Below are 16,946 nucleotides of genomic sequence, written 5' to 3' on the forward strand. Positions count from 1 at the left end.
GGCCATTTGGTAATTAGAGAAAGAAGCTGAGTCAGGATGCCCGGGAGCTGGTCTCAGCTCTTCGATTCTTCATTTGTAAGAGGAGCTGATTTATAAATAATAAGAAGTGATTATTGGCACTACACCTGTACCAATATAGGATCCTACAGTAAGTAGATCATGTGAGTCTGAAAATTCCCCAGTCTCCTCCCCACCAGGTTCCTGCCTTGACTTATCTGTAAAGCCTTCTATAGCATCAAAAAGCTAAGGAGAAACATTGTAGTTAGAATACACTAAGCCCAAGACCACCTGGTGGGTGGACAGTTTGACTCATTTCAGTAGATATTTATTGAGTTAAAATATACAAATCACTGTGCTAAAGACAGTGGGAACACCAAGGTGAGAAATGGTAGTTAACTGGCATGTGAATGAGACCAACCTCTCTCATTACAACAGTCCTGCCAAGTGGGTATCATTATCCAAATTTACAGATAGATGTTCCAACCCAGTGGCGGACCCTTGGGATATTTTATTTACACAGTATAAACATTTACCAAAAAAAGATAGAGCCATTACTCTTTATTACATTTATCTGAATGCATGATTCTCTTACCCTAATCTACCCCTGGGTTGTAACTCATGACAGTCAAGGATCCCATCTTATTTAAACACCTGTTAAATCCCTGACATTTAGTCAGCATTCAATAAGTTTAAGTTCGAATGAATGAATGAATGAAAAGTAAGGACCTTTAAACCAGATTAGGCTTAATGCTTCCTCTATTTCTGCACCAAAGATGTGTTTTATCTGACATAGAATTAAACCTTCCTGTACAATTGTCTGTGAGGCCTATTACATTAGCTCAGTAGTAAAATGGTTAAAAATCACTGGCTATTTGTTCGTTTTAGAGCTGGGATTGGCAGTTTCTCCTCTGGTAGGATCTGAACCAATCAGTCATTGCCCAGTGTTTTCTGGAACGATTACATTTGCAAGGATGTCAGCATAAAGAGCAATGTGGAGGGCAAATTAACTCCCTGCTTTCCCCAGCCATTTCTGTGGCGGTTGTCAGAGTCTCACGATAGGGTAGAGAAAATTTCAAGTATACTTGCAAGGAGGGGAATTAAAAAAAAAAAAAAGTGATTTATTTCATTTAAATTATTTTAATTATTTCTTTAGACACTGAATAATTTAAGTGCCATTTTGACATGAGACTTACCTCACTGTAATACAAAGGTAATGAGAGGCTCTTTTTCAACAAGAGTTCATTATGTTTGAACAGTGTTCAAATTGTCCAATTGATTTTCTATTTGCTGAAAGAGGTGTGCTTCTAACAGTGTTGCTTAAGCAGATGTGGTCATTGGACAGGACTCAGGAAATGGGAGTTAAGACGTCTGACCCTTACGGTAATGTTAAGCACTTATCTTTGGTTAAGCATCGGTGGATTTCTTGTAGCTTATTTCTATCAGTTGGTATTAAACTTTTGAAACATGTTTTGAAATTTTTGAATGGACACAGCCACATGGAGTATGCTCTATGCCAAATCTGTGTCGTATTCTTAGGGCACATAGATCTCAAGGGCAAAGGCCAGATTTATTTTCTACAGTTATCAAGACATCAAATATGAAATTAATGGAATTTCGATGTTTAGTGACAAACTTTGAACCTTTTCATAGTTCTAAGGATAGATCCCGTTTATCATGAAGCTTAATTTAGTAAACTGGCTTTAAGTAATTGGATTTTATAGTTGTCATAAATTTTTTCTCAATTTAGAAATTTCCAGATCTTAAAGTGTATGGCTTTAGAGGGAAAATGGTTTCATTTTCAACATTATTAAAAGAAACACCTCAAAACTATTAAAGTGCTACAGTAATGATTCTGTAATCTTGATGAGTGACGGATGCAAGCCTCTTTTTTGCCCTAATGTAAAATCTCAGCAGGAGGAATCCATGGTGAACTCCTGCTGACATAAAGGTTGTGAAAGGCTTTCAGAGAATTAATCCTTGCATAAGGTGCTTTGTACAGAAAATGTAACCACGTTTCTTCGCAGAGGTGTACCTTTTAATTTTAAAGATAATACCTCCTTGGAAATTTAATGAAATTCTAGGGCTTTTCATTAAACATGATTTGAAGTTGACATCGGGGTAGATTTACAGTATAAGTCACCGATTCATAAAATGAGCAACTGGGGAAAATATCCCAAGACCTGATTTATGTAACCTTTATTATTTCCTACTAAAATTTTTTTGAAACTGTAGTTGGAAGAACTAGATTATATTACAACGTAATATCCGTGGCTCTGAACAATTACACAAATACTGAATTTTATCCATGTAGGTAATCTAATTAGGTTAAAAATTTTTTCTAGTCCCCCACTCCAACTGTATTTCTACCTGTGTACAGACATGTTCCATCACTAGGTTTAATAGAAGTTTTACTATTTTGAAACTCCTCCCTCAAAATTTTCTCTCCCAGGAGTCAGGTGAGAATGTTTTGGGGAAAATGTTCTTAACCTAATAAAGCTAACTTGTAATGTTCATCAGCTAAACAGTAACCCAAATTAGATGAATTATCGGGAGGCAGTCTTGTCGTTTCAGAATTAATGAAATCTCTGTGTTGTTAGCATGGTGGATTTTAAAAAGAGGGTCATAAAATAATCACGCTTTAAGAAGTAAATTTACTTTAATGGCACTTTCCAAGGGACTAATCGGTTGTAAGTGTTGCATTTCCTTTTCCACCCAGATCCGTGGGGTTGGTCATCAACATATGTTGAAGAAATGTAAGCAAAATATGGTAAAGTGCTGATTTTCAAAAGCATGACAAGAAACTCCTTTTCAACATTTCACATCATTTATTAATGCAGTGTACATTAGATCCCAAATCCGCAGTTGCTAAGCAAACCACGTTTAGATCTTTCAGATTCTTCTGCAGTTTTCAGTTACGTCTACAGAGGTACCCTTAAGTGGATGAACAACACATTCTATAATTCTTGAAAATATATAGTACAGAGTGAAATGATTTAAATATAATTTAGGCATATATTGATTATGAAAATAGATATCTCTCAATACAATACTTCTCTGTCTTGGTAAAAATAATAAAGCAAAGAAAATAATTCATTTCTGAAGTTGCTTTCCCTCACTTGTAAAGGTCCGATCTCCCACTATTCATGTTGTACCCTTTACTGTTAAGGAAAGCTTTGCATATGTATATATAGAAGAAGAAGCGACGTGAATATTGAAGACATGTCATTCTCCCAGAGGAGACAAAGTAATTTTTAATGATTCATTGCTTCAAACTGATGAGTTTGTAGAATTCAGAACCTATTTGGACACAGCTTATATCCCTGCTCTTGGGGCAGACATAAGGACAAGGGTTAATGGTAAGAGAGGACAGGCCCTGTCTCTGCTACCGCAGAGATGAGGACTCAAGAAAATCAGGCTAGAATTTCTTTAAATGAAACCAGAAAATAGAAGTCAAAGACCCACAGGTGCTGACTGATTGGTATTACATCTTGGACCAGCTGAATGCCTTTATTCTTATTTCAGTTTTTGATGGCTATAATCAAACTGTCAGTTTAAAATCCTCTCATTCCCCATTGCAGGGTTTTAGCTGCAGTTATGTTGAGGCCCAAAAGATGACTGCCATATTCATTCATATTTTATAGCTTGGACTGGGATTTATTAATACCTATTTCTAAGCTGGCCCTGTTTAAACTATTTGGCATTTGAATTAAATTAATAACACACCTTGGCTTTTTGCTTTTGACATATCTTCCTATGCTTGTTTTGACTGTACAGGAGAAGACAAGGCTAGTAGTGTAAATTGGATAAAATTGCCTGGTCTGGCATTGAGTGGAACTTGCTTCAAATGAAATTCTAATGATGCTCATTTAAAAGCTGTAGCAATAGGTAAATTCTTTGTCCATCTGGAGAGTTCCACCTTAACTTGAGCTGACAATGATGTCTTTCCTTTCACTCTGTCTCAATCAGTAAGAACCGAGGATTTAATTTAGCTACTGCTTTGTTCTAAAAAATAAACATGATAAAAATGAACCTGAAAAAGAGAGCCTTGGGAAATCTGATCTCACCATATTCACACAGCGTGACAGGTATTTAAAGTAGGGGAGTGCATCACTAAAGCTATTAATAAACCTGAACTCTGCAAAATTTTCATAAAGTTTAACAATTTAAATATCCATACTGCATTTAGAGATTCAATAAATATAATTGCATATGTTGTGCTTTTCATAAATTAAAATCCTCAAGTACATTTCAAAACAAGATGGATTTCCACATCATGCCTATTTAAAAGCAAATATAATAGATCCTATTCCTGGTCATAAAGCCAGGCAAATCCCCCTACCTCTAGTCAAAAGGCAGCAAGCTAATCTAGCTTCCCTACATCCATTACATGAGTGCTTCTCTGTTAAAATCAGAATGTGGAAAAAAGTCACTTTTTTCCTTTATGCACCGCTGAGACAAGCATAATGCTCTAAATTTTTTTTTGTTTTTTATTCCCTTACAGTGTTATTTCTTCTAGACAACTGAGTGGGTGGAGAAAAAAAAAGTGATCAGGAAAACATTTTGCATCTGGGACTTCTTCCTCCAGCCCTGAAATTCTCATCGGACACTTTGTGACATGTGCAGGGGTGTCAGCATCTCTTCAAATATAGCCCCCTTCACGTTGGAACCTCTCAGGTTGGCTTCTTGAAGATCACAGCCAGACAGATCACAGTTCTGCAAGACAAAAACAATATTCACGAGATTCAGATGGAGGTTTAGGGCCTTCTCTGTTCCCTCTCAAAAGGATTCCTGGGGCTGACCATTACAAATAGAGAGAAAGGTTAAAGAGGAAGCATGTTTCTTCCGTTCATGTATTTTACAATCAGTCATTTAAAACCCAGAATGAGGGGCACCTGGGTGGCTCAGACGTTAAGCGTCTGCCTTCAGCCGAAGGCTGATCCCAGGGTCCTGGGATCGAGCCCCACATCGGGCTCCCCACTCCGCGGGAAGCCTGCTTCTCCCTCTCCCACTCCCCCTGCTTGTGTTCCCTCTCTCGCTGTATCTATCTCTGTCAAATGAATGAATAAAATCTTAAAAAAAAAAAAAAAAAACCCAGAATGGACTGCAATGTAGTAAATATTATCTATGCAAATTTACTACAATCCAACAATGACAACAACAAAAGGCATGAGCAGGGCTGGGAAACACTATTAAAAAAAATCTGAGCAAAAGAGATTTTACTTACTAAATTAAATTATGTAAGAGATTTTTGCCATTCCTCAACTCGAACATTTTTATAGCAGGGAACTGCCTTTTTTTTAAACCCCCAAATTATATGCACAGTTCAATGATTTTTAGCAAATGTATACAAAAGCTGTAGCAATAGGTTAACTACCACCACAATTGGGAGCGGTTTTTAAATTTCTCTTGAGATCACAGAATGGCAGATGAGACAGATTTTGGATAAGTCCCTGGGGATGGTGGGCAATGGCACATAACCTTTTAGGACAGAATGTCACCAGCTGCCCTTCAACAGTCAACCTGATTAATCTTTGCAATCAGTTGCAATCAGGAAGACTTTGACTACATGGTTAACTAAAACTAAGAGGGGAAAAATCATCATCTTTGGTCTGACAGTACAATAAAAAATTAAATAATTGTGCTTATAATAGGTTTATACTTTTGGCCTTAGACCGGTTCTTTTTCCTTTAAGTTTAATGGGGCCTGCCACTCTGTGGCTAAAATCTATCAAGAGAACAGGCAAAAACATTAAAAGAAACAAATCAGTAACAAGCCAAATTTTGACCTCCTATTCTCCCCAATCCAACCCAGGCCAGATTTTCTGGGACAGGGCTGTACTGTTCAATATGATGGCAACAGCCACACATGGCTATTAGTATTTAAATGAATTAAAATGAAATAAAATAAAAAATCCATTTCTCGGTAGCACTGGCCATATTTCAAGTGCTCAACAGCCCTAGTAGCTGGTTGCTACTGTACTAAACAGATTTAGAACGTGTCTAGCATTGCAAAAAGTGCTACTGGACAGCACCGAGAGACCCATCAACAGCGCTGAAGTCGGCTAGCTGCATTCGCAAGTCAAGACAACATACAGAATTCTGATGAAAGAGATGCATGGACATGAGATTCAAAAAGAATATGATTCCGATTTAGAACAGGCTTTCTTTGAACCTGATTTCAAACCTGGATATCTTTTAAATTTCTCAAGTAGTTAAAAAAATAATCTGACCCCATTTAATTCTGTTTGGAATTAAAACTTAAGAAAAACACAATAAGGGGCGCCTGCCTGGGTGGCTCAGTTGGTTAAGCATCTGCCTTCAGCTCAGGTCACGATCCCAGAGTCCTGGGATCGAGCCCCGCATCGGGCTCCCTGCTCAGCGGGGAGCCTGCTTCTCCCTCTGCCTGCTGGTCCCCCTGCTTGAGTGCTCTCTCTATCTCTCTCTGTGTCAAATAAATAAAAATCTTAAAAAAAAAAAACCCCACAATAAGTCAGACTAATAAAAATACCCATCAAACTGATCTACTTGAAGGAGACCCAAGGAAAAGAGGAGAAATGAAATCATCTTAGAGCAAATGTCAGATGAATCCTCAAATCGGAGACTGGTATCTATGACTTGTGTAACTGAATCCTGCTCTGGGGTTCCAATTGGTTGAAGCAAGCAATCGATAAAAAAACATCCCTCCGGCTGTCCTGGTATGCCACCTGGCAGTTTTTACCAGCCAAGTACTTTGTTTATGATTTCAATAAATTTTGCATGAGATACTCCGTAATTGTAGATTAACAAAAACTCTTTAGAAATTGGTGACTCACCTCTAAATCAGTTCCTGCCAGAGTTGCTCCTCTGAGGTTACAGTTCTTCAACTTTGCATTTTTTAAGGTAGCAACTCTCAGGTTAATTCCTGTCATTTGACTTCCTTCCATATCCACACCTTTCAGATTAGCACCTAAAGTGAACATATTTGGGGGGCAGTTGAACTTAAAAATATTTATAGTCATCTACCTTTAAAAAACCACAGGGTGACTTAATGGAAGTGAATGATGACAAGCTCCTTTAACTTTTGGAAAGAACTCTGTGAACCATAAATCTCAGTCTCTCAACCAACTTCCACAGAGAAAGAGTTCATTGTTAAAAAACTGTTTGCTTATACTATGAATTAAGAATATTTTAGTCTGTATTTTTGAGGGAGGAATTCGATTCGGTCTTAAGATAAACACTTTTATAACAGCCTCCATAAGTTTATGATAAGGAAGGTAAATACCCTGTATTCTAAACATACAACTAAACAAAGTGACCAGTTCACTGACACAACAGAGCAATAGGAATTCATAAACAAAACATGAAATCTAACAATGACAAAAACTGCCTGGCTTTGTGCAAACTGAAATTCATTTTAGTCAGTGTAAGAGTATGCTATGTTTAGTTTCAAAGTTTGAGATGCTGATATTGAATTCTCCAACTAAAGCCTTATTCAATATTAAAGGCTGGATCTTTCCCTAACTTCTTGCATGGCACATGACTGAGACCAAGATAGGACTTACTCTTGTTCATTCTCCAAGTATGAGGAGAGAAGAAATCTATATCCCCCTATAGTGGTCATGACTTTCCCGTAACAATTATTTTGTTGGGCTTTTTACTTCACGGTGTTTTCACCTTAGAAAACGTAATTATAGATAGAAGCTCACCTTCTAAGTTGGCTTTAAGACCAGAAGGATCTTCAAAATTACACAGTTTCAGGGATGCTCCTTCTGCATTAGAACAGAGCATCTTGACTCCCTGGAGATTTGCACACTGGCAAGGAAAGGAGAGAAGTCCATGTTTTAACCTTCAGAAGTTTGTTTGGATAAGAAAAAATTGGCTCAAACAATAAAAGAAAAAATAGACAAGGGGTGGAAGCTCAATTCCATACACTCACCATCAATTATTTTCTGTTTACAATGAAGACTTTTCCAACTAGACTCAATAAGAACTGAGAACTAAATAGTTCTTTCAAAAGAACCATTTTAAGAGAAAAAAACAGCCCAATTAACAATAGCATGTCCATTTTACACAAAACTTAAGAGTTTAGATAAAAGAGTTGGAGAGTCACGACTATGACATCCTAGTTCTATTTTCAGGAACAGCCCTGGGTGTGACGTGAGAGCTGAAATGTGTGGGCAAGGAAAGCATAGCCTTGTCAGGGGTAGGGATTTCTCTTCCTTATTTCTGTAGGAATCAACGAAATTCTTGATGTTCAATCCTGCTATTAACTACCTTCATTTCAAAGGTCAGAATACTAAGGCCAGCAGTTCTAGGCATCATCTGGCTACAAAACACTACAAGTTGTTTGCTGGGTCTTTCTGGACCAACCACTACTACACAACATGCACAACCTTGACCCAAATTGCAGCGCAAAATACAAAGAGTGAAAAACCAGAAAATCTATGTTAGAATTTTAAATTATGTTAATTTATCTCTGAGGATTCAATGTCATCGGATCTGAACTCCAACGGCAACTGGATAAGACAGGAAGCTATATAGGTGACATTAACATTAGAACTTCACAGATTGTGACCATCAAAGTAGATGATGAATGGAAAGCTGTCTTAAAAATTGTAAGGCACTATATAAATGACAATTGTAGCTGTCATTAAAACTACAACAGTGAGGATTCTAAAATCCTAAGGCTGATCAAGTTATGTTATTGCCATACCTAACAAAAAAATCCTGTTTTGTAGGTGCAATTTCATTCACCCTATAGTCAATTCTGTGGAAAGGGAGATACACTACAGATCATTTCAAATCACAGCAAATTGCAAAATGCACACATACTTTCCCATCTGCGCCTTTGCATTTACACAAGATGGTACAGAAGCTCAGACTGAGAGGTAAGATACGTGAGGACCTGAAAGGATCAAGATAACTAAAAGACCTTATTTTAAATACTTGAAAATATTAACAAGACAGGAAGCTGAGAATATGAAAATAAATGTCTCTGGTTCTCTGTGGTGTGCACCCAGGTAAAATAGACTGTAACTATTATCAAAAGCTCTCAAGGTGACAGCACAGGGAGAGCACCCTGCAGTTAGGTGTGACTGCAGCACCAGCCACCAGGTTGGGGGCTGGCATCTGGGCTGACCCAACTATAAGCCCAAGGTGGCCCCAGACTGGCCCTTTACAACACCAGGACCAAACCGTGCCCACAACAGAAAGTGCACTGAAGCAGCCAACTGCACTGAAGGCAAAAGCAGCTGAGCCACAACAGGAGGGCACACGTAACACATACAGGAGACACCTCTGCCCGAAGTGCCCGGTTCTGGGGAACAAAGGCCACTGAACTACAAAGCACTACAGGACCTCTTCTTCATAAGGCCACTACTTTTAAGATCAGGAGACATAGCTGACTCTCCTAATACATGGAAACACACAGAGAGTTGGACAAAATGAGGAAACAGAGGAATATGTCTCAAATGAAAGGACAGGACAAAATCACAGCAAAAGAGCTAAATGAAATGGAGATAAGCTACATGCCTGATAGAGAATTCAAAATAATGATCATAAAGAGCTGCGAAGAGTGAAGGATCTCAGTGAGACTCTTAACAAAGAGAAAATATAAAAGAACCAATCATAGATGAAGAACTGAAATTAAAAATACACTAGAGGGAATAAACAGTAGACCACAGGAAACAGAAGAATGGATCAGTGAGCTGGAGGACAGAGTAATGGAAAGCAACCAAGATGAACAGCAAAAAGAAAAAAGAATAGGTTAAGGGAACTCAGTGACATCAAGTGTACTAACATATGCACTGCACAGATCTCAGAGAAGAGACAGAAAGGGGGCAGAAAATTTATTTGCAGAAATAATAGCTACAAACATCCCGAATCTAGGGAAGGAAAGAGAAATCCAGATCCAGGGGGCACAGAGACCTCAACAGAATCAACCCATGGAGGTTCACACCAAGAGACATAATAATTAAAATGGCAAAAAGTGGCGATAAAGAGAGAATTTAAAGGCACCAAGAAAAAAAAAGTTATATACAAGGGAAACCCCATAAAGCAATCTGCTGATTTTGCAGCAGACACTGGAGGCCAGAAGGGAGTGGCATGACATATTCAAAGTGCTGAAAGGAAAAAACCTGAAACCAATTATACTCTCCCCAGCAAGGCTATCATTAGGAATAGGAGTTTCCCAAACAAAAGTTAAAGCAGTTCATCACCACTAAACCAGCTTTACAAGAAATGTTAAAGGCAATTCTTTAATGGAAAAAAAAGGACATAATCAGGAGTAAGAAAATTAGGAAAGGCAAATTTCACAGGTAAATGCAAATATAATAAAAGTAGTAGATGAATCACTTATATATAAAACCAGTATGGAGATTATAACACCAAAACATTAAAATCAGTTATACCCATAAAAATAAGTCAAGGGATTCACAAAATAAAAGGATATAATATGACACCATCTACATAAAATGTGTGTGTGTTGGGGGCCGGGGAGGCGAGTGAGAAAAAATTTAGTGCATTTAAGATGGGTTCAAACTTAAGCAACCATCAACCTTATATAGATACCTATACACATAAGATGTAATATATGAACTCACAAATCAAAAACCTGTAATGGATATACAAAAAAATAAAAAGAAAGGAATCCAAGCAAATCACTAAAGCCATCAAACCACAAGAGAGCAAGAGAAAAAAGAAACAAAGAAGAATTCCAAAAACAACTGTAAAACAAGTAACAAAATGGCAGTAAGTACATACATATCATTAATTACTTTGAATGTAAATACACTAAATGCTCCAATCAAAAGATATAGGCTGGGGTGCCTGAGTGGCTCAGTCAGTTGAGCATTCAATTCTTGGTTTTGGCTCAGGTCATAATCTCAGGGTCCTGGGATTAAGCCCAGCTTCATGCTCCACGTTCAGCACGATGTCTGCTTGAGGATTTTCTCTCCCACTTCCTCTGCCCCTCCCCCCTGCTCATTCTCTCTCTCTCTCGTAAATAAGTAAATCTTAAAAAAAAAAAAAGATAGAGGCTGACTGAATGGATAAAAAAAGCAAGAACCATCTATATGCTGCTTATTATAAGAGACTCATTTCAGACCTAAAGATATATGAAGATTGAAAGATGGAGAGGTGTCGGGGTGAAACAGTCAGTTAAGCATGCAACTCTTAAAATTAGGTCATGATCTCAGGGTCTTGGGATTGAGCCCCACATCGGACTCTACCCTCAGCAGCGAGCACGGGGAAGGGCTCGCTCGCTCTCTCAAATAAATAAATAAATCTTAAAAAAAAAAAAAGAAAGTGAAGGGTTGGAAAATCATTTACTATGCAAATGGAAGTGCAAAGAAAGCTGGGGTAGCAAAACTTGTATCTCAGACAAAACAGACTTTAAAACAAAGACTGTAACAAGCAACAAAGAGGGACACTACATAATGATAAAGGGAACAATGCAACAAGAGGATAGAACAATGGCAAATATTTATTTGGAGTGACTAAATACATATAGCAATTATTAACAGACATAAAGGAAAAAAAATTATTGTAATACAGTAACAAGTACAAGACTTTAACACCCCACTTACATCAATGGATAGATCATCCAGACAGAAAATCAACAAGGGAACAGTGGCTTTGAATGACACATTAGACCAGATGGATCTAAAAGTTATTTCAGAACATTCCACCCCAAAACAGTGTAATACACATTCTTTTCCAGGTGCAAAGGGAACATTCTCCAGTATAGATCATATGTTAGGCCACAAACAAGTCTCAACAAATTCAAAAAGACTGAAATCGTATCATGCAACATTTCTGACCATAATGGCATGAAACTAGAAAAAAGTGGAAAGAACAAATACATGGAGATTAAATAACATGCTATTAAACAGTCGGTGGGTCAACCAAGAAATCAAAGAGGAAATAAAACACATTCACGGAGAAAAATGAAAATGAAAATACAATGGTCCAAAATCTTTGGAATGCAGCAAAAGCTGTTCTCAGGGGAAGATTAGAGCAATATAGGCCTACCTTAAGAAGCAAGAAAAATCTCAAACAACCTAACTTTATACCTAAAGGAACTAAAAAAAGAAGAATAAACAAAGCCTAAAGCCAGTAGAAGGAAGGAAGAGTAAAGATTAAAACAGAAATAAATGAAATAGAGACTAAAAGAACAATAGAACAGATCAATGAAACCAGGAGCTGGTTCTTTGAAACGTTCAATAAAACTGATAAACCTTTAGCCAGACGCATTAAAAAAAAAAAAAAAAAAGAGGACTTGAATAAAATAATGAAAGAGGAGAAATAATAACTGACACCACAGAAATACTAAGGATTAAAGAGAATATTATGAAAAATTATGTGCCAATAAATGGGGCAACCTAGAAGAAATGGATAAATTCCTAGAAACATAATTATTTCTCCCAAAACTGCACCAGGAAGAAATAAAAAACTTGAACAGACTGATTAGTAGCAATGAAATTGAATAAGTAACTGAAAAACTCCCATCAGAATTCTACCAAACGTTTAAGGAAGAGTTAATACACATTTTGTTCAAACTATTCCAAAAACTAAAAGAGGAAGGAAAGACTCCAAATTCCTTCTATGAGGAATTATTACCTTGATACTAAAACTAAAGTGACTACAAAAAACAAAAACCAAAACCACAAGCCAGTATCTCTGATGAACACAGATGCAAAAATCTTCAACATAACAGGAGCAAACCAAATCCAACAATATTTCATTAAAAAAAACTGAATTCACCATGATCAAGTGGAATTTATTCCTGGCACACAAAAAATACAAATAATATTTGCAAATCAATCAACATGCATCAACATCACATTAACAAGAGAAAAGGTAACAACCATGTGACCATTTCAACAGATGCAGAAAAAGCATTTAGCAAGTACAACAACCATTTATGATAAAAACCCTCAACAAAGTAGGCTTAGAGGAACAAACCTCAACATAATAAAGACCATACATGAAAAACCCTCAGCTAACATCATATTTAATGGGGAAAAACTGAGAGCTTTTCCTCTAAGGTCAGGAACAAGACAAGGATATCCACTTGAACCACTTTCATTTAACATAGTACTGGAAGTCCTAGCCATAGCAATCAAACAAGAAAACAGAAATAAAAGGAATTCAAATTGGTAAGGAAGAAGTAAAACTTTCACTATTTGCAGATGACATGATACTCTATAGAGAAAACCCAAAAGAGTCCACCAAAAAATCCTAAAACTGATAACTGAATTCAGTAAAGTCTCAGGATACAAAATCAATATACAGAAATCTGTTGTATTTCCATACACTAATAATGAAGTAGAAGGATGAGAAATTAAGAAAACAATCCTACTTACAACTGCACCAAAAAGAATAAAATACCTAGGAATAAGCTTAACCAAGGAGATGACAGACCTGTACTCTGAAAACTATAAAACACTGATGAAACAAACTGAAGGTGACACAAATAGAAAGATATTCTGTGCTCATGAACTGGGAGAACCAATACTGTTAAAATGTCCATACTACCCAAAGCAATCAAGAAGTTTAATGCAGGGCGCCTGGGTGGCTCAGATGGTTAAGCGTCTGCCTTCGGCTCAGGTCATGATCCCAGGGTCCTGGGATCGAGTCCCGCATCGGGCTCTCTGCTCCTTGGAAGCCTGCTTCTCCCTCTGCCTCTCTCTCTCTCTCTCTCTGTCTCTCATGAATAAATAAATAAAATCTTTAAAAAAAAAAAAAAGAAGTTTAATGCAATCCCAATCAAAATACCAACAGCATTTTCCACAGAACTAGAACAAATAATCTTAAAATTTATATGGAAACACAAAAGACCCTGAATGGCAATCTTGAAAAAGAAGAACAAAACTCAAGGTATCACAATCCCAGATTTCGAGATATACTACAGAGCTGTCGTAATCAAAATAGTATGATACTGACACAAAAACAGACATACAGCTCAACAGAACAGAGTCCAGAAATAAGCCCACACTTTTATTGTCGATTAATCTATGACAAAGGAGGGGCGCTTGGGTGACTCAGTTAAGCGTCTGACTCCTGATTTCAGCTCAGGTCATGATCTCAGGGTCATGAGATTGAGCCCCACGTCAGACTCCACTGGGTGTAGAGCCTGCTCAAGATTCTCTCTCTTCCTCTCCCTCTGCCCTGCCCCCCTCAAAAAAAAATCTATGACGAAGGAGGCAAGAATACACAATGGGAAAAAGACAGTCTCTTCAACAAATGGTGCGGGGAAAACTGGACAGCTTCATGCAAAAGAATGAAACTGGACCACTTTCTTATATCATACACAAAAATAAACTCAAAATGGATTAAGGACCTAAATGTGAGACCTGAAACTGTAAAAATGCTAGAAGAGAACACAGGCAGTAAGTTCTTTGACATCAGCCATAGAAACATTTTTCTAGATAAGTCTCCTTTGGCAAGGGAAACAAAAACAAAATTAAATTATTGGGACTACACCAAAATAAAATACTTCTGCACAGCAAACGAAATCATAAACAAAACAAAAAGACAACCTACTGAATGGGAGAAGATATTTGCAAATTACAGATCCAATAGGGGGTTAATATACAAAATATATGAAGAACCTATACAACTCAACACCAAAACAACAAATAATCCAGTTAAAAAATGGGCAGAAGATATGAACAGACATTTCTCCAAAGACGACATCCAGATGGCCAACAGACACATGAAAAGATGCTCAACATCACTCATCATCAGGGAAATGCAATTCAAAACCACAATGAGAGGTCACCTCATACCTGTCAGAATGGCTAAAATAAAAAACACAGTAAGTGTTGACGAGGATGTGGAGAAAAAGGAACCCTTGTGCACTGTTGGTGGGAAAGCAAACTGGTGCAGCCACTCTGGAAAACAGTATGGAGGTTCCTCAAAAAATTAAAAATAGAATTAAAAAATAGTGGAATCCAGTAATCCCACTAATGGGTATCTACCCAAAGAAAATAAAAATACTAATTCAAAAAGATATATACATACCCCAGTGTTTATAATAGCATTATTTACAAGAGCAAAGATATGGAAGAAACCCAAGTGTCCATCGATAAACGAACAGATAAAGAAGATGTGGTAGACACACACACACACGAATATTACTCAGCCATAAAAAAGAATGAAATCTTGTCATTTATAACAACATGGATGGAGGTAGAGGGCATAATGCTAACTGAAATAAGTCAGAGAAAGAAAAATACCATATGATTTCAACCTCATGTGGAATTTAAGAAATAAACAAACAAATGGGTGAAATAGGTGAAGGGGATTAAGAGTACACTCTTCATGAGGGGCACCTGGGTGGTTCAGTCCGTTAAGTGTCCGACTCCTGGTTTTGGCTCAGGTCATGATCTCAGAGTCATGAGACTGAGCCCCGAGTAGGCTCCGTGCTCAGTGCAGAGTCTGCTTGAGATTCTTTCCCTCCCTTTTCCTCCCTCTTGTCTCCTCTCCCACTTGTGTTCTCTCTCTCAAATAAATAAAATCTAAAAAAAAAAAAAAAGTACACTTATCATGAAACTAATCTAACACTGTATGTTAATTATGCTTAAAAAAAATAGGGCTCACCATAGCACATGAGAGACAATGGACTCTGAAAAACAAACTGAAAGTTCCAGAGGGGAGGAGGGTGGGAGGATGGGTTAGCCTGGTGATGGGTATTGAGGAGGGCACGTTCTGCATGGAGCACTGGGTGTTATACGCAAACAATGAATCATGGAACACTACATCAAAAACTAATGATGTGATGATGTATGGTGATTAATATAACATAATAATAAAAAAATAGGGAAGAAGCAGAAATAGATGGAAGTATAGATTAGACCAGCTGGTCTAGAGGAATGGGTTACTGGTACATGGGGGATTTTTTAAAAGTAGTATTTGTTGTTTTAAATATAATAACAACAACAATAATAATAAAGTCCCAAGGTAATTTTAAGTACAGCTCTATACTGAAAACTATACACTATGGAATCTCACAAAGAAACAGATTTATAAGAAATTCAGTGAAGTTTTCGATCTTCAACCACAGAAAACATTCCCCCCACCCTTAATCAATGGTAAAGCAGGTCACCAACACTGAGGGTACAGAACCCAGCTACTCAGTAAACCAGCACTGCAGCTGTAAGAGTTTTGCTATCTACTGTATCAAGGGGCAAAGGGCTTTGATGAAAGCAATTCAGTTTTTACCATTATTTCTTAAGTATGGTATTAAGATTATGTTTTCAAAAATGGTCTTTATATATTTTTTTAAAGATTTTATTTATTTATTTATGTGAGAGAGAGCAAGAGAAAAAGAGCACAAATGGGGGTGGGAGGGTGGGGGAAGGGCTGAGCAAGAGGGAGAAGCAGGCTCCCCCCTGAGCAGGGAGCCTGCCTTGGGACTCAATCCCAGGATCCTGAGATCACGACCTGAGCAGAAGGCAGACGCTTAATCGACTGAGCCACGCAGGCTCCCCAAATGGTCTTTATCTTTAAGAGAGAAACGAAATATTTACAGGTGAAATAATGAGTTGCTTCAAAATAACGGTGAAAAGAGGTACAGACAAAATTGTTTATGTGCTGATGATATATGTTGAAGCTGAGTAATGGAGGTAACAAGGGGGATTCATTATATTGTTCTATTTTTGTATGTTGGACATTTTCCACATGAAAAAGTCATTAAAAAAAGAAATAAGAAAAAGAAAACACATGCTGTAGAGTCTAGCTCCAACTCTGCTAACAAACTAGCCTTTTTGGGCTTGGGCAAATCGCTCGGTTTGTGTCTCAGTCTACCAAACAAGAGGGTCATATTTGATGACCATCAAGGTCCCTGTTACCATTTATCAATCTTGGATGGGAATATGCAATGGATACGTACCAGCTGAATTATTACACCAGCTTCTATGCAGCAGACTGAGGTCACTGATGGCAGGCAGAGTATGCAGAACAAAC

General features: G+C 37.5%; 1 protein-coding gene across 2 annotated transcripts in view; it reads right to left on the bottom strand.

Annotated features, from left to right (window-relative positions):
- Positions 1–2,811: 2,811 nt before the first annotated feature.
- Positions 2,812–16,946, bottom strand: part of KCTD9 (potassium channel tetramerization domain containing 9) — a 38,355-nt gene continuing 24,220 nt past the window's right edge. For both annotated transcript variants that reach the window (XM_021698785.1, XM_021698784.2), the window contains 3 exons: positions 7,685–7,790; positions 6,812–6,945; positions 2,812–4,713 (listed from right to left, as the gene is read on the bottom strand). In XM_021698785.1, coding sequence (XP_021554460.1) covers positions 4,597–4,713; positions 6,812–6,945; positions 7,685–7,790 — 357 coding nt within the window. In that variant the 3' untranslated portion in view covers positions 2,812–4,596. The remainder of the gene's footprint in view (positions 4,714–6,811; positions 6,946–7,684; positions 7,791–16,946) is intronic.

Source organism: Neomonachus schauinslandi, chromosome 2, assembly GCF_002201575.2.
Source record: "Neomonachus schauinslandi chromosome 2, ASM220157v2, whole genome shotgun sequence".
Lineage (NCBI taxonomy): Eukaryota > Metazoa > Chordata > Mammalia > Carnivora > Phocidae > Neomonachus > Neomonachus schauinslandi.